At 38.6% G+C, this 19,095-nt stretch overlaps 1 protein-coding gene across 4 annotated transcripts in view; it reads left to right on the plus strand.

Moving 5' to 3' along the window:
* The window catches only part of FIG4 (FIG4 phosphoinositide 5-phosphatase), a 158,613-nt gene that overhangs the window by 110,029 nt on the left and 29,489 nt on the right, over positions 1-19,095 (plus strand). For all 4 annotated transcript variants that reach the window (XM_084624323.1, XM_084624324.1, XM_084624322.1 and 1 more), the window contains 2 exons: positions 4,551-4,633; positions 8,988-9,077. In XM_084624323.1, coding sequence (XP_084480449.1) covers positions 4,551-4,633; positions 8,988-9,077 — 173 coding nt within the window. The remainder of the gene's footprint in view (positions 1-4,550; positions 4,634-8,987; positions 9,078-19,095) is intronic.

Raw genomic sequence — 19,095 nt, forward strand, 5'->3', positions numbered from 1 at the left:
AAAGTAAGAAATTACAGAACTGTCACTCTGCTGGGGCACTGGCAAACAGTATGTAAGGTTATTTTGCTCTATCAAAGCTCAAAGTCAAGCTGCTTGTTAAATTCATTAACATAAACTTTAATTTGTTGTATTTTTAGTAAGTTTATATTTAATGTCTACATTGTTATAGGCCGAAATATCCTACACTTAGCTAAAAGTGTGTTGCTTGATAAAATGAAGATTAAAATTACTACTTTTCCAGAACAGTTTTCAACAATATATTAGTGACCTCAAGATTGTTTTATAGACTGTGATTGACTTCTCATATATGAATGTTAGCCACATATTTTAAATTTTCCGAAGCCCAGTTAGTGTTATTTGATGCAATAGTTCTGAAATACTGTGATGTTAATGTTGGGGCAGTGTATCAGAATAATGGAGAGTAAGCGTCTTAGACCAATGGAAAAGAAAGGGTTTTTACAGTGGTTGTAGCAAGAAACCAGGAGTCATGACTTGTGAGCACTATCACCGACTCTTGACCCTGAGGTGCTGCACAATCTTGGCAAGTCATTTCACTTCATTTTATCCATCTATAAAATGGATGTAATCCTTCCCTCCCTCTTATTGAGCCTGAATACATTTTTGTAAAATATTTTGAGATGCTTTAATGAAAGGTGTATGTAAATGCAAAATATTTAAGACATTTTATTGATTTATAACCAGCTATAAATTAATTTCTCATTGTTAATAACAATATTGAGTTATATTTTCTTCTCTTAGTACCCTTATGTCTATTGAAACATACTGAGAATTGAATTATTAATTTGTGTAACTTTACTACCAAGACCACAGTGTTGTGAGTGATTGCCCACGGGCCCCAGTATGCCCACTTACAGTCCATTGCAAAACTTGGGCCTATGTTAGTATTTGTGTCCACCATTATAAACCTCAAAAGCATAAAACTATCTTTGGGGCATATTTTATATATAAAGGTAGTAATTATGCTATTTTTTGTGCAGAGATCAAATGTAAAAGAGTATGTTAGACACCAAACATGATGTATATTCACTAGTTGATCTTGGTTTAGGTTACACAATGCTGCTAGTTTCCATAACTGAGTTAATTGGAGCATCAGGTATGTGCTTTTGAGAGTGTGTTTTGGAATTAACATTTCAGCAATAGCCATTATTTGTCATGGGTCCCAGCATGCAGTTATCCAAAGAGAGGCTATAATGCAGGGTTTGAAACATGAGGGCTGAACTAATAATATAGTAGGAAATAATCTATGCAAATAGCAATGACTGAAAAGGATTAAAAATATCCAATTCAAGAAACTCCTATTTTAGAGAACCTGTGAATTGCAGGAATGTACAGAAGTATAATTTGTTTCAACTTCCAGAAAGAACAGAGTTTTTTAACGTTATTTTCTGTTTGCAGAAATGCCTATCATTATTTGAATAATACCTACACTAAAAAGGAACGCTAATGTATCAGCGTAGGTATGAAGTTTTCTAAACTAGGAAAATGGACGACTTTGACATTGATCAAAGTGTCAGTTAGTTCTCAGTTTATAATTTTTAAAATATCTCTGATATTTTCTGCATACGCTTCAGGTGCATTCTTGAGTAAATAATGTTATTACAGGACAATCAAATATTTGTGTGTTCTGGGCTTTGAGTTATGAGGCAGCAATAGTAACAAAGTCAGAAGAAATAAAGTAAACTACCTAAGCACTATCTATTGTACAGTATAAGTAAATCCTTATATTTGGCATATCTGTGTCTAGTAGATTCTTAGTACAGTGTAGAACTAATTATTTTTATATTAAAACAACTTAAATGTAGTTAGCATTCATAGAGAGAGACTTCTAGTTTGAATTGTGAACATTTTAATGCACCTATTTGGTATGTGCTGATGATGCTTTATACAGTTAGCATGTAAATACCTACTTTCACTCTGCCCCTCTTTTTGCGCGTCCTTGGCCTCACCCAGTAGTGATCTTTGGTTTTGTTTGGTTTTTATTTTATTTTTTAAGTATCATCAAAATTGAATCTTTGTTTTTTAAGTTATGGAAATGTGGAAAAAACTAAAACTTGTTGAACCAAGATGATTCAAATGTCGGAAGCTGGGAACTTCAAATTTGTCTTGCATTTATAAATTTTGCTGTGAATAAAAAAAAACCTGAATTTGAAGAAAATTAATTACATTTAAAGTTATGAATTTTTAAAGTTAGCAACTTTGAGCATGCATATTTAGATAGGTTTCAGAGTAGCAGCCATGTTAGTCTGTATCCGCAAAAAGAAAAGGAGTACCTGTGGCACCTTAGAGACTAACAAATTTATTTGAGCATAAGCTTTCGTGGGCTATAGCTCACTTCATCGGATGACATGCATTCAATGAAGTGAGCTGTAGCTCACGAAAGCTTATGCTCAAATAAATTTGTTAGTCTCTAAGGTGCCACAGGTACTCCTTTTCTTTTTGCATATTTAGATAGTTTCTAAACATGAACATTTTAAGGATGTCACCTAGGAACCAACCCCTGCAAGAAACCCTGTCGCCAACTCTGTCCTCATATCTATTCAAGGGACACCATCGTAGGACTCAACCACATCAGCCACACCATCAGGGGCTTGTTCACCTGCACATCTACCAATGTGATATATGCCGTCATGTGCTAGCAATGCCCTTCTGCCATGTACGTTGGCCAAACCTGACAATCTCTACACAAAAGAATAAATGGACACAAATCAGACGTCAAGAATTGTAACATTCAAAAACCTGTAGGAGAGCACTTCAATCTCCCTAGACACTCAATAACAGATTTAAAAGTCGCCATTCTTCAACAAAAAAAACTTCAAAAACAGACTTCAGTGAGAAACTGCAGAACTGGAATTAATTTGCAAACTGGATACCATCAAATTAGGCCTGAATAAAGACTGGGAGTGGCTGGGTCATTACAAAAAAAAAATGTCCTTCTGTTGATGTTCACTCCTTGTCAACTGTTGGGAATGGGCCACATCCACTTTGATTGAATTGGCCTAGTTAGCACTTACCCACCACTTGGTAAGGCAACTCCTATCTTTTCATGTGCTGTATATTTATACCTGCTTACTCTATTTTCCACTCCATGCATTTGATGAAGTGGGTTATGTCCCACAAAATCTTATGCCCAAATAAATTTGTTAGTCTCTAAGGCGTCACAAGGACGCCTCATTTTTTTTACTGACACAGACTAACACGGCTACCCCTCTGAAACCTTCCATTGGCTACGGTGATGCTTGTAAATGCTACAGGCTTAATAAGAGTTGTAAAGTAGGGTTAATGTTTACCTAGGTCACATGTTGTGAAGTTTACTTCATTAAAGTTTACAAAATAGGTTGAGATCTTTAGAGGGAAGGTGCTAAAGAAGTACAAATTGTTCTTCTTTGTAATTGCAAAAATTAATCACACTTTCTTAACTCTTACGGTAACCCAAAGTAGACAGACTATCTGTAATAACAAAAATTGTTCTAGTGTTGTCCTTGTAATATTTTGAGAGAGGCTTTTCTGAAAAAAAGTAAATGAGAACTGTTTGGATTTGAGACATCCTCTGTTATTTTATACTTAATTTATACCTTTATGTAGGCTGGTGGCAGATTCACCAGCTGGGCAGTCCAAAAAATATCTAAATGCTCGAGTCAGGTTCCAAATCCCTTTCCTCAGGGCAAGTTTTGTTAACAATGGTCAATACAAAGGACTTGATATAATACAAAACACTTGAAAAGAAATACTTCCCTTCCCACTCTTTGCCAGGACACATCCACCTCTCCCTAGTCCATCGCTGATCTGGGTCTTTCACTACTAAGGGTAGGTTGTCTCTGTTTTATAGCAGGTACTGCTTGCAACCTGCAGTCACATGACCCTTGTTAGTTTTAATGGGTTGAACCTTAAAATAGGGCGCAGCAGCATGCACATGCGCAGCAGCAGCCTGTTACACTGGACCTGTATATTTCATGAACATGTAACTTTTTATACTAAAATGGAAACTAAAATAAGTTAGTCTGAAGAAAATTAGGGGTTTTCTTTACGTAGTATAGAGCAAGAAGATTAAAGATAAATGATGAAAGGTTATTGTAAATGGCTTGTATAATGTTTTTCTTTCCTAAACTAAAAATAAATCAAATATCATAAAAGCATACAACTTGTAATATATCCACAAATATGAATTATTTATACAAATCTTTTTATATTGTATTATATTGGCAATAAAAGAAATCTCAGGTTCTTTGCAGATTATACCATATGCTATCATAGTGTGTCTATTTCAGTAACATTCTCCTTTCTTACTGAACAAATAAAATGAAGAATACATCTAAAAACAAATCTTCTCAAAAGGTTCAATATAGACCTAGACAGGTTGGTAGGAAGTACAGGAGAGGCTTTTTTATTGGTTTTATTTGCATTTATTAAAATAAGTTTTCTTCTGATCTAGAAAGAATTCAGTTATATCCAATAAACTTTTGTTTGGAAATTAGCATAGTATTCTATTTCTGAAAGACTTACTTTGATGGGTTGTTTTTTCCTCCCCCCAGAACATAGTTCAGTCCATGAAAGATATATATGGGATTAACCTCTCAGATGTTCCTTCAGAGGATGACCTCACAATATATACAAGGTAAGAAAATTCTCAGTCATAATCAGTAAGTGATAATTGGAGCTAGTTAAATACTCTTGTATGAGAAATTGCTCCTTTTTCGTCAGAATTTATTCAAACATTGTTCTGGTATGGCACTAGCACTAGAGGTAACTTGAAGCTGGCGATATTTTACTATTCTCTGTCTTTAAAATCAAACTCTTTATCTCTCATACGTATGCACACAATTCTGTTAACTTCAACGTGGAGCTGTTCAGATGCCTCCAAGTGCAGAATTTGATCGTTAAATCAAATGGACTTGTAGTGGAATATCAGTTAACATTTTTCCAGGAACAAGGGACAAACTCAAATTAATAGTGGCTCTTCAATTTACAAGTACATAGTTTGCAGTTTTTCACATTTGTTCTCAATTGTTGTATTACACTAATTTATAGAATGTCAACATTAGAGCTCTTCAACTTCAGAGAATATTTTTTTTAAATAATTTAAATTTCTCATCCGTTAAACAGTCTTTGCTATAAAATGCATGTAAAATTACATAAATTAACCTTTTTGTAAGAAAACTATTATGATTCTGTCTTCTTCATAGAGGCAGAAGTGTTAGCTATAACCTCTTAAACAAAATTTTGTTTGGCTGTGAATGTTCCAGGAAAAAGGTTTCTAATTGGTATTCAACTTTTTTCTTCAAATATTTAGACCTTTTTTTGCTATATGCCAGGTCATTCAGAAGCTACTTAGGCATTTTCTGTCTCAGCAGAGGCAACTATCATAAGGTTTAAAATTGCTGGTTTTCATGTGAGACTGGAACCAATTGTTAAATCTGGCATGCAGGCAACTAGTGGAAAAGTGGGAAAAAATTACCAAACTAGGAAGGTAACTCGTAACAGTGGCATGAAGATTTTAAATGATAACTTTCTTGTACAAATACTTCATAGTTTTAATAGGAGATGGTTGAAGCCAAATTGACTGGGACTCCAATATCATGGTTTGATGAAATAGTAACTATATATCTTACTCTGTGTCACCATTATAAGGAAGTACTTTGCATCCAATCCTCAAAAGCATTTAAGCATATACTTAAGTCCATCTCTATTCATGACAACATTTAAGCACTTGCTTAACTTTAAATGCTGTCCTGAGTAGGGATGGTTTCCTGAACTGGGCCTTTTGTGTTAGTAAATTATTTTTCTTTTCCTGATTATAATAGGAAGGCAGTTAGGGAAATTTAGATTGAAATTAAAGTCTCTTCTAATTTGTAAAACCTGTAATGCTGTTGCCAAGAGAGCAACTGCTTACCCAGTCACATGGTGTGCAAATCAATTATGCTAGTCTGGTAAATCAATGTTTCAAACACCTGCTTAAGCTTTTGAATTAATTAATGGAGCACCGTGCAGCGGAAAACTGCACCTCATAATGAAAACTTAGACATGTTTTTCAAGTGAATAACTAAAAGCCATGTGTTGAAATGCAGCTGTACAGCTTTAGATTTGCTTTACAATGTGTAACGACTGGCTAATTTCATTACTACTTATGTTGTGACCCATCTCTGAATTGTGAGGGGAAATTTAATTCACTGTAGTCTCTCTGTTCATGTGATATGTTCTTAGCTTATGTTTATCAACCAATTTAGAGTATTTTAGGGAAAAAAAGATTTTACTTTATTTGTAATTTATAAGATCTTTTCTGTTAACATATGGAACAAGGCATAGCTGTTTCTCTAAGGTACCTATCTTAGTTCTTTAAGATTTCCACTTTTAGATATCGTCCACTTCACACATGTGCTTGATGGTTCTAAGCCACTAGACCTGGACGGGGTAAGGGAGGGTGTACCTCAATATTGTTGGTGAAGTATTTTAAGTTGTTCCCAGATCTGATCTAAACTTCAGAGTTGTAGCAGCATACCTATAACACCTTGGAGTGTGAAATATTCACACCTCCTGTGCAACATAGTTAGGCTGGCTGAGCCCACAGGGTAAATGCAACTAAGCTGACTTACATAGCCATGCCAACACAGGCTATGTAATGTAGATATGGCCCCTCTGTTCCAACAGTCAGTTCTTTTTTGACCACCAGGAGCTGTTCAGAAATTGCTGCCAAATCAGCAGGTGCAGAAGGCCTTTAGTTACACGAGTGCAAGATACAGTGTTCTGGTCATGGTCCATTGCTAGCTGTGTCCACTGTGAACTGATTTGTGTTGATTGGTAGCTTTGTGATGAAACTTGAACATTCTGGAGAATCAGGCTATCCCCCATTTTATCACTGTCCTGGCTGAGGTACATCTTGGTCAAATGCTAAAACAATGTTGTGACCAGACCAGGAGCTTCAAACACATGTAGCTTGCATCCTTTCTTCTACTCCACTTGTATTTTTATAAACAATTTTTGTACAACACTTTTATAGATTAAGATAATTTCTCACATTTTATCCACTTTTGGTTTTTTAAACTTGGCAAGGCCAAACTGACATAACAGCACTCTGACTAGTCTCTTGATGATGATAATAATAGCTAGCTTTTATAGCACTTTTCATCAAGCACCTTACAGTGGTATCTGAGAATAAATTTATTTCACAAAATTATCATAGTTCTCACTTCGGTCTTTTTAACAAGAGAAATGAAGACAAAAGACGAATTTCTGACTTTACAGAGATCTGTGGAACTCTGACTTCAGGGGAGCCAGGATTTCACCTCTTAGCATAGAAAGGGCCATCAGATTATTGGATAATTTAAATCAGTTGATTAAGGGTTTTTTAAAAACCCAGATGCTTGTACTATTGTACTAGGGGAAGTCCTAACTCACCTTCCATTATCCTTCATTTGGATATTTAAACTCGCTTTTCCTCCACAATTTTAGCAGTTGTCTCTTGCGCTTGAAATTAAAATAGAAAACCAAAAGCTGGAATTATCTAACCGGTTACTTTCATTTCAATTATTTTCATAATTGAATAGTAAAAGTCTTACTTTGATTCTAGATACTACTAGAAGCTGAAAGAGTAATCTGTCTAGTTAAATTTTGAGTTATTTTATACTTGACATACTGTCAGATACTTTGGGAATCTTAAGTAAAATAGACAAAGAAAAAGGCACATCCTCAGTTGACTTGTTAGAAGGATGCAGTATTTCAAAAAACTGCATATATTGCTTTGCGTTTAGGATGAGAAGAATGTGTATCTGCCAATTTAAGAAATTGCATAGTCACGCATACATTGGAGCCTGAATATAGAGGAAAGATGAAAGCCACACAGAGAGAATTAATGCAATGGAATATTATACATTTTATGTATTATATGCAGTTGCTTCAATTCTATTGATGATTGCCCTCTATTTTAAAATCCAAATACTTTTTTTCTAAAATAGTTTTAAAAGAATAGGTCCTAATATTATTTGACTATATGCAAGTTATTGACTATTTTTTAAAAAGCCTCCTTTTAGGAAATCAAGTATAAGATCAGGACTTGAATTTATTGAGGCTGGGGCAGGGAGAATTCTGCTGCTAAAGAGCTCAAGTTTGCCATATGCAATGGAGTGTCTGAGTTCCCTCCCATTTTCCCTACATAGCCACCAGCTTGGTTCATCCTTCTCAGCTCTTCTACTGATTTTCCTTTCATCTGTTCCCTGGAGGGAACCCAATATCTGTGTTTCTGTCCTCAGTTCCTTTCCACAAGCTTTGTGGGAGCAGAGGAAATCCTCTACTCTGAAAGTATAGACTGGATAGGGGAGGAAGACAGATTGCATATCCTTCTGATGGCAGATCAAAGGGTTGTCCAAGTAAATAGCTGAAACTGGTGAAATGGGAGGTCAGCTTTTCACCACTATGCAAGTCAAGTAGGAGAGAGGTCAGAGTCAGACGTATCTGCATGGAACTTGAGCCAACTTCCCATCTATTAACTTGCTTCTCTCTACAGCTGCCCTACCACCCAATTCCAGTAGTGGCACCTAGGTGCTCCTTGTTCTCTCTCCTCCTAGAGAGCTTCTGTGGGGAGTTCATGCTGTTGGAAAGAGCAGTTAACTCTGACTGTCTCCTCTTGCTGACGGCCCCAACTGCTGCCTGTGAAATAGTAAGCAAAACCTACCGGTGGGCAAGACCTCCTCCTAGCTAAAGTGAAAGGGGCCCAAAATGTACCCAAACTAAAGTTTTAAAAGCAACTTAAAAAAAAAAAACTAGCCCACGATAAGTGTATTAATCATCATGACACTCACTTTTGTGTAAAGTGAGGTCAGTGTTCCAGCTGTCCTTTAATGTACTCAGTGTGACTTACTGAAACTGCATGACTCTACAAATTGTACAGAACTGTCATTTTCATTAATTCACTGAAATTACTGCAAATAGTTCTTGCTCTCTTTATGACTTATACTTTTGTCCACTGCTACTCATAGGTTTGTTCAGTTGGGGCAGAATCAACATAAACAAGACAAGAGCAGCCAGCAGCTTTGTTCAAAACATCATCTAGATGGGGTTATAAATATGTAAGTACAGTTTGTTTTTTCAGTTTTATTTTTTTCTTTTAGTTCAGTTCTTGCTGTGGGTCCTCTTGTGAGGGAATTCTTTGAAGTCTGATACTATACCTTAAAAATCATTGAATGAATGTCTGATATCAAAATATCATGAATGCCACAAATATTTTCTAACTATTCTTTCATCAACATCCATTACTTGTATTCAACACAGGGCTCAAACCCCAAACATAGTGGGTAGCTGTGACATGGGTGGACTGTACCCACTGAAACAGGTATCTAGCAGTCTCTTTTTCTCACTCAGGTGACACTTGTATAGTATATCCTGGAAATAAAATCTCATTTAATTTAAATGAATTTGCAGCTTTCCGTGAAAATTGTAATTTAGAATTTTAAATTAATATCCTATCTCTGCCCATCCAGTATTCTGATTAGGAGTGTTGAAATCAGAATCTTTTTTCAAATATATTCTTTTGGATCTGAAAATTGTTAATTTGGTCCAGAATAATATTAGTATGTTTTAAAGTATTAACTGAAAGTAAATGTTAATATAGCAGTTGCTAGAATTAACGATAAACCTTTGAGAGAGATGTGGTTAGTTGAAAATATGTAGGATGTAATAAATTATTGATACTGGACTTTATTAATCACTAGAAATGTATGAAAAAATATAGAACAGTGGATACCTAGATATGATTCTTATCTGATGGTTAGGGCAGCATAAGTAAATAATTGAAGATAATTTATCTGAAATAAAATAACATCTACCATTAATTGAAGGTATCTGAACTGAAGGGTAACAAGTTGGTCTGAAATATTAAGGTCCCAGTTCTGCAACTGACTCAAGGTGGGCAGGCCTTGGTGCCCAGGCAGAGCCAGCTGCAGGATTTGGACCTTAAATTGAACATGGAGAACAATATGTTCCAAAATAGTGAAGTCATTCCCCATAATGACTCCATGCCAAAAATCAATCAGGAAGGATTTAAGGAGAAGCCAGGAACCTTGCAAAAACGACAGTTAATCAGAATTTTGAAAAACCTGTAATTTAAAACAATCTAAGGTTAAATGAACCAAGCTGAGTTTTTTTGTCTCCACAGACCTAAGTTCCTATCAAAGCTGCCTAGATTCTCCAGTTTTTTTTAATCAGTTTTGTTATATAAGAACATAAGAACGGCCATACTGGGTCAGACCAAAGGTCCATCTAGCCCAGTATCCTGTCCTCCTACAGTGGTGAATGCCAGGTGCCCCAGAAGGAATGAACAGAACAGATAACATCAAGTGATTCATTCCCCTATCCCATTCCCAGCTTCTGGCAAACAGAGGCTAGTGACACCATCTCTCTCCATCCTGGCTAATAGCCATTGATGGACCTATCCTCCATGAACTTACCTAGTTTTTTTTTTTTTTTTTTAGACCTGTTAGTCTTGGCCTTCACAACATCCTCTGGCAAGGAGTTCCACAGGTTGACTGTGCACTGTGTGAAAATCTGCTGCCTATTAATTTAATTTGGTGACTGCCTAGTTCAGGTGTTATGAGAGGGAGTAAATAACACTTCCTTATTTACTTTCTCCACATTAATCATGATTTTGTAGACCTCTATCATATCCCCCCTTAATAGACTCTTTTCCAAGAAGAAAAGTCCCAGTCTTATTACTCTCTCTCCATATGGAAGCTGTTCCATACCCGTAATCATTTTTGTTGCCCTTTTCTGAACCTTTTCCAATGCCAATATATATCCAATATATATATATATGTGGGGCAACCACATCTGCACACAGTATTCAAGATGTGGGCATACCATGGATTTATATAGAGGCAATACGATATTTTCTGTCTCATTATCTATCCCGTTTTTAATGATTCCCAACATTTTGTTCTCTTTTTTGACTGCCGCTGCACATTGCGTGGATGTTTTCAGAGAACTATCCACAATAACACCAAGATCTATCTTGAGTGGTAACAGCTAATTTAGACCCCCCCCCCTCATTTTATATGTATACTGGGATTATGTTTTCCAGTGTGCATTGCTTTGCGTTTATCAACATTGATAAAGTGATGTTTTCAAAAGATTCTTAAACTACAGATTAATTTAAAATTCTTCCAACTTATTTTCAAAAGGGTAATATGCAGTTTGTTAGAATGCTTCATTAAAACAGTTGGATTTAAAAATATTAATTACTTTCTGTCACACTGTCTGGAGTGGCTCACGACTGAGTGCTCACGGCAGAGTGTCAAAAACGGCCAATACCTCAAACTGGAGGTACGTTCTATCATTAGATTTTACTAAGCCAGTAACAAATGTGAGCTCCTAGATCACTTTAACAATCTTAGCATGGAGTCAGTCACTCCCCTTGGACTCTCCAGTCTATCTTGTCACCTAGACAAACTGGACTTACTGATAAATTGTCACATACACCAAATATCACATCATATTCAGGTTGCTTCCAGTCCCAACAGACCAGTCTCTACCCCAGTTCACTTGGTACCCTAAGTCTTACACCAAAGACAACACCCCTACCAATCCTGTAATAAACTATCTGAAGGCTTAGTAACTAGAAAAGAGAAATAGTTGCATATTGGTTAAAGCAAGCAAACATAGATATACAAATGAGTTACCATCGAAATCCTAAGAGTGATAGAGTTGTAGAGACCTGTCAATTCAAATTATCTTTCAGGGTGGACCCAGGTGATAAGCCCTGGGGATTTCTGACTTCAGTGTGGTTTCTCAGCCATGTGAGAGTTCACACAGCAAAGGGATGAAAAATCTTCACATTAACTATTTTTATTTAACTCTTCCAGCATTCAAAGGAATGGGTGCAATAGGGTTATTCTGTGTATTGTGATGATCCTTGGTGGCCCCTCTGATTTTTATAGTTCTTCGGGATGGGTGGGGAGAAGAAACACTTTTCCCATCTGGCTTCACAAGTGTAGAGCAAACATTTTCAAAGTTATAAAGCAAAAATTTACATATTTCTTTATAGCATGGAATACAGTCATTACAAGTGAGGTTAATGCATGCAGCAACTTACAAGCATTTCATCAAATCTAACCACTAAATATTTCTTGTAAGATTAATACCTATTTTGAACTGGTCTGGTTTCCAGCTGTGAGTTTCAGTTCTTAGCTAATGCCTGCAGTCTTGGCAAGAGCTGAAATTTGGTCTGGTAGCATCACACTTTCTTTTTCTTAAAAATAAAGAAAACTTATGCTGACAACCCACCTTTGTATTAAAGACCTTCCCCATATAGACACTTGCTGATTTACCTTGATGCTAAAAAATTTTACTTTTGGACATTCTTGCCTTCAGAAGATAGTGCAGAACTCTGAGGTGGGAGACACCTCTAAACTTTCAAATAAAATTAGCTAGAGATGCTAAACTCAGTTTCAGAGAATCGTCTTTGATATTGCAAAAGTTAAAAATTAAGTGGGAGGAAGGAATTTGCAAGGGAAATGAAATCTGTTCAAAATAAAATTGCTGTCTGTAGTGGGGTGCACTCACCTCTCATGAGCGCCCTATGGTCGAGCGTATGCGGACCTGCACTTTCTCTCCTTGTAGCCCTCCCAAGGCTTAAGTCCTCAGTTAGTCCCATAGTCTATCAATGGTCTCAGCCCTAGTGTCAAGCCGTATTCCAGGGCTTCCTCCAGAGGCAATGTCCTTGCCCTCTCTAGGGGTTTCAGGCCCCAGCTCTCATGCTGGGCCACTAAAGGGTTCAGTTCTTTCTTTCTTTCTGGGGTGCCTCAAAGTCCAGGCCACTTTTCCTAGTGGCTAATAGGAGGTGGGGGAACCCAGGCCTGCCCACTAGTCCAGGTCCAAGCCCCTCGAAGCCATGCCACTGCTCTAATTCCCTGTGCCACTTCCCTGCAGCCTGCATAGAATCATAGAAGATTAGGGTTGGAAGAGACCTCAGGAGGTCATTTAGTCCACCTCCCTGCTCAAAGCAGGATCAGCCCCAACTAAATCATCCCAGCCAGGGCTTTGTCAAGCCAGGCCTTAAAAACCTCAAGGATGGAGATTCCACCACCTCCCTAGGTAACCCATTCCAGTGCTTCACTACCCTTCTAGTGAAATATTTTATCCTAATATCCAACCTAGATCTCCCACACTGCAACTTGAGACCTTTGCTCCTTGTTCTGTCATTGGCCACCACTTTGAACAGCCTAGCTTCATCCTCGTAGGAACCCCCTTCAGGTAGTTGAAGGCTGCTATCAAATCGCCCCTCACTCTTCTCTTCTGCAGACTAAATAAGCCCAGTTCTCTCAGCCTCTTCTCATAAGGCATGTGCCCCAGCCCCCTAACCATTTTCATTGCCCTCCGCTGGACTCTTTCCAATTTGTCCACTTGTAAAACTTGTACTTGTAAAACTAAGATGATGTGAACAGGTTTGTAAGTTTACTTGTAAATTTTTTCAATTTTTGTATAACAGAGTTCCCCATTTGCCCCATTTGTAAAATGGGGTGCAGCCCCCTGGTGTGTCTTGAGCTGAAGAACTGGAGCTTCCTTTTAAATATAGGAAGAGCCTTGTGTAGTGGCTGGCTTCTTGACAACAAGATTTTACATTTAAAGTATTGTTGCTTCTTTTAAGCTCGAGTGGCTTGTCAAAGTCTGGGGCCTTGGGGATTTTCCAGTTGGAAGTAGAAATTGATGGAGTTTTGGATTTCTTCAATGCAGTCATATTTATGTACAAGGAATGTACAAATCCCTGTGTCTCTGAATGCAGAAAGAACCAAGAACAAAAAGGAACAGTTTCTGAGCTTACAATCCCCAAATCTCTTTAGCCAACATCAGACCCAGGAGCTCACTCTAGCTTTTTCCAGGGTCATGCTGTGCTTACAGGCTCCTCTTGGCTCTCTTGACTCTCCCTCTCTCTCTCTGTTCTTGTCTATCCTCAGTTTTTGGGTGTTCTCTTCCATCCCACACACACCCCAAAACATTACTGAGCCAAAAGCTAGTTCACATACACCTTTTTTTCTTAAATGGGAGCTTTTGCGTATAATTGTTAATTGAAGGGTGAGTTCACGCCTGTCAATGTCAGAGTTTTCACTCGACCCATTACAAGGTTTCACTCAGCACAGAAGAATATATTGTCCAAAATGATATTCAGCTTTGTTGTATGCTAGCAGTGCAGTTATGACCAATAAACTATGGGTCACTTATATTTCATAAGACTGAATGACATGAAGACCTAATATTGTTGTATTTATTAACTCGCCTCTAAGTGACTAGTAAAGCACTTGTCTGAAGTATTTTGTTAAAGTATCTTCAAGTAGACAAACAAAAAACCTTATATGCCAGTGCACGAACTTGTGTATATAAATGTTTTTTTTAAATATGTAAATGGGTTTTTAAAATACTAAATATTCAGTAAGGATGACAGTAGTTGCAAAGGCTATGTTTTGGTGAGAATGAGATTTGAAATAATATTTGGAAACTTTAGGACTCTAAAAAATTAAAGTAACTACAAACTATCCTCTGAAGTATTGCTGCCACGAGTATTCAAAAAATGTGAGGCCCCAAAGGTCCTGATGCTGGCTTAAAAATCATGAGATTTTAAAAATAGCACATTTTGTATTCTGTTTTTACTTTCAAGCTTGCCTTGCCAACCATGAGGGCTAGAAATAAGATTTTTGTTTTTGAAGGAAAGTTGAGGTTGTCATGTAATTGCTTGACTCCAGGAGCTGGGGCTTTGAGAGAGCCCAAATACCTCAGGACTCACAAGAGCTGGCAACACTAAAGCATACAACACTTGAGAAAGAAATTTCTCTTTTGGCCTCTGTAGATTACTCTAGAAAAGAATGATCACAGTTCAAGGAAACTTTGAGGCCACTGAGATTACAAAAGAACATGTCACATGGCAACAGTTGCTTTCAGCTGCAGTGCTTAAGCAAGAGTGCCCCTTTGGTATATAAGAGAAGGGGCTGCAGAGATGGTATTCTCCAAGAAAAGATAATGTATTAAATAATTAAACAAAAAACCACCTAGACGATAAGATGACTATTAACAGCATGGATTAATCAAGAACAAATCATGTTAGACCAACCAAATAGCTTTCTTTGACAGGATAACAAGTCTTGTGGATAAGGGGGAAGAGGCAGATGTGGTATATCTTGACTTTAGTAAGGCTTTTGATACTGTCTCACATGACCTTCAACTTCAACTCCCTCAGGGAACGGATGGGTAGGATCCCCTGGGAGACTAACATGAAGGGGAAAGGAGTCCAGGAGAGCTGGCTGTATTTCAAGGAATCCCTGTTGAGGTTACAGGGACAAACCATCCTGATGTGTTGAAAGAATAGTAAATATGGCAGGCGACCAGCTTGGCTTAACGGTGAAATCCTAGCGGATCTTAAGCATATTTGGACATATGACCAGGGAAGAGTATAAAAATATTGCTCGGGCATGTAGGAATGAAATTAGGAGGGCTAAATCGCACCTGGAGCTGCAGCTAGCGAGAGATGTTAAGAGTAACAAGAAGGGTTTCTTCAGGTATGTTGGCAACAAGAAGAAAGCTAAGGAAAGTGTGGGCCCCTTAATGAATGAGGGAGGCAACCTAGTGACAGAGGATGTGGAAAAAGCTAATGTACTCAATGCTTTTTTTGCCTCTGTCTTCACGAACAAGGTCAGCTCCCAGACTGCTGCGCTGGGCATCACAACATGGGGAATAGATGGCCAGCCCTCTGTGGAGAAAGAGGTGGTTAGGGACTATTTAGAAAAGCTGGACGTGCACAAGTCCATGGGGCCGGATGAGTTGCATCCGAGAGTGCTAAAGGAACTGGCGGCTGTGATTGCAGAGCCATTGGCCATTATCTTTGAAAACTCGTGGCGAACGGGGGAAGTCCCGGATGACTGGAAAAAGGCTAATGTAGTGCCAATCTTTAAAAAAGGGAAGGAGGAGGATCCTGGGAACTACAGGCCAGTAAGCCTCACTTCAGTCCCCGGAAAAATCATGGAGCAGGTCCTCAAAGAATCAGTCCTGAAGCATTTACATGAGAGGAAAGTGATCAGGAACAGTCAGCATGGATTCACCAAGGGAAGGTCATGCCTGACTAATCTAATCGCCTTCTATGATGAGATTACTGGTTCTGTGGATGAAGGGAAAGCAGTGGATGTATTGTATCTTGACTTTAGCAAAGCTTTTGACACGGTCTCCCACAGTATTCTTGTCAGCAAGTTAAGGAAGTATGGGCTGGATGAATGCACTATAAGGTGGGTAGAAAGTTGGCTAGATTGTCGGGCTCAACGAGTAGTGATCAATGGCTCCATGTCTAGTTGGCAGCTGGTGTCAAGTGGAGTGCCCCAGGGGTCGGTCCTGGGTCCCGTTTTGTTCAATATCTTCATAAATGATCTGGAGGATGGTGTGGATTGCACTCTCAGCAAATTTGCGGATGATACTAAACTGGGAGGAGTGGTAAATACGCTGGAGGGCAGGGATAGGATACAGAGGGACCTAGACAAATTGGAGGATTGGGCCAAAAGAAATCTGATGAGGTTCAATAAGGATAAGTGTAGGGTCCTGCACTTAGGACGGAAGAACCCAATGCACAGCTACAGACTAGGGACTGAATGGCTAGGCAGCAGTTCTGCGGAAAAGGACCTAGGGGTGACAGTGTACGAGAAGCTGGATATGAGTCAGCAATGTACCCTTGTTGCCAAGAAGGCCAATGACATTTTGGGATGTATAAGTAGGGGCATAGCGAGCAGATCGAGGGACGTGATCGTTCCCCTCTATTCGACATTGGTGAGGCCTCATCTGGAGTACTGTGTCCAGTTTTGGGCCCCACACTACAAGAAGGATGTGGATAAATTGGAAAGAGTCCAGCGAAGGGCAACAAAAATGATTAGGGGTCTGGAACACATGACTTATGAGGAGAGGCTGAGGGTACTGGGATTGATTAGTCAGTAGAAGAGAAGAATGAGGAGGGATTTGATAGCTGCTTTCAACTACCTGAGAGGTGGTTCCAGAGAGGATGGTTCTAGACTATTCTCAGTGGTGGAAGAGGACAGGACAAGGAGTAATGGTCTCAAGTTGCAGTGGGGGAGGTTTAGGTTGGATATTAGGAAAAACTTTTCACTAGGAGGGTGGTGAAACACTGGAATGCGTTGCCTAGGGAGGTGGTGGAATCTCCTTCCTTAGAAGTTTTTAAGGTCAGGCTTGAGAAAGCCCTGGCTGGGATGATTTAACTGGGGATGGGTCCTGCTTTTGAGCAGGGGGTTGGACTATATGACCTACTGAGGTCCCTTCCAACCCTGATATTCTGTGATTCTATGATTCTATGACCTTCTCATAAACAAACTAGGGAAATACAACCTAGATGGAGCTACTATACGGTTGGTACATAAGTGGTTGGAAAACAGTTCCCAGAGAGTTATCAGTGGTTCACAGTCAAGCTGGAAGGGCATATCAAGAGGGTTCAGCACAGATCAGTTCTGGTTCTGTTAATATCTTCATTGTTGATTTAGATAATGGCATGGGAATACACTTAAATTTGCGAATGATACCACACTTGGCGGGTATTGAATTTCATTTGGTGACCCCCTAGTTCGTGTGTAAACAGGATGAAAATCAATAAGGACAAATGCAAAGTACTCCACTTAAGAAAGAACTATCAGTTGCACACATACAAAATGGGAAATGACAGCCTAAGAAGGTGTACTTCAGAAAGGGATCTGGGGGTCATAGTGAATCAGAGGCTAAATATGAGTCATTCCATTCTTTCAGAGATTAAAGCATGTTCCCCATACTATGGAGCTCTGAAAAGAGTAGGTTATATGAGACAGTATTCTCCCATGCAAGATAGCTTCTCCTGGAAAGAGGTAGCGAGTTCTCCTACTCTTCCTCACCCCTTCCGGGTACAATGTTCTGGACAACAGGAGCAGGAAAGCCCTGTCAAGGTTCCTCCCCCACTCTGAAGTCTAGGGTACAGATGTGGGGACCTGCATGAAAACCTCCTAAGCTTACTTTCACCAGCTTAGGTTAAAGCTTCCCCAAGGTACAAATTAATTTTATCCTTTGTCCTTGGAATATCCACTGCCACCACCAGACTCTAACTGGGTTTACTGGGAAACGTAGTTTGGACACGTCTTTCCCCCAAAAATCCTCCCAACCCTTGCACCCCACTTCCTGGGAAAGGTTTGGTAAAAATCCTCACCAATTTGCATAGGTGACCACAGACCCAAACCCTTGGATCTGAGAACAATGAAAAAGCATTCCGTTTTCTTACAAGAAGACTTTTTAATAGAAATAGAAGTAAAGGAATCACCCCTGTAAAATCAGGATGGTGGATACCTTACAGGGTAATTAGATTCAAAACATAGAGAATCCCTCTAGGCAAAACCTTAAGTTACAAAAAAGACACACAGACAGAAATAGTCATTCTATTCAGCACAACTCTTTTCTCAGCCATTTAAAGAAATCATAATCTAACACATACCTAGCTAGATTACTTACTAAAAGTTCTAAGACTCCATTCCTGGTCTATCCCTGGCAAAATCAGCATATAGACAGACGCTTTGTTTCTCTCTCTCTCTCCTCCCAGCTTTTGAAAGTATCTTGTCTCCTCATTGGTCATTTTGGTCAGGTGCCAGCGAGGTTACCTTTAGCTTCTTAACCCTTTACAGGTGAGAGGATTTTTCCTCTGGCCAGGAGGGATTTTAAAGGGGTTTACCCTTCCCTTTATATTTATGACAAGCCCTCAGAGCAGCCTTCCCATCCCCCCTTCTCTCAAGACCCTAGAGTTGAGCCTATCAGACATCCCCTAACCTGCTGAGGTGAGGGGGGCATTTTTGTAATAAATATTTAAGCCCTTAGGTAGGATCACTTTTTAAGCAAATAGTCTTTTATTTTCTGTGCGTCTTCTCTGCTGCACCTTTTTTTACAATAAATCTCATTTTATCCAATTTTCATTGCATTTAATTTTTTTTGAGGGAAATGTTGACTGTATCGGTTCTTGAAAAGTTATTTCTCTTCACTTCCAGAAGAAGGTAGTTTCCTTTTTGTATTCTACTGTTGAGTTGCAGGTGTGAGACAGGAGGA

Source organism: Lepidochelys olivacea (assembly GCF_965140295.1).
Source record: "Lepidochelys olivacea isolate rLepOli2 genome assembly, chromosome: 3".
In the NCBI taxonomy this organism is placed as follows: Eukaryota; Metazoa; Chordata; order Testudines; family Cheloniidae; genus Lepidochelys; species Lepidochelys olivacea.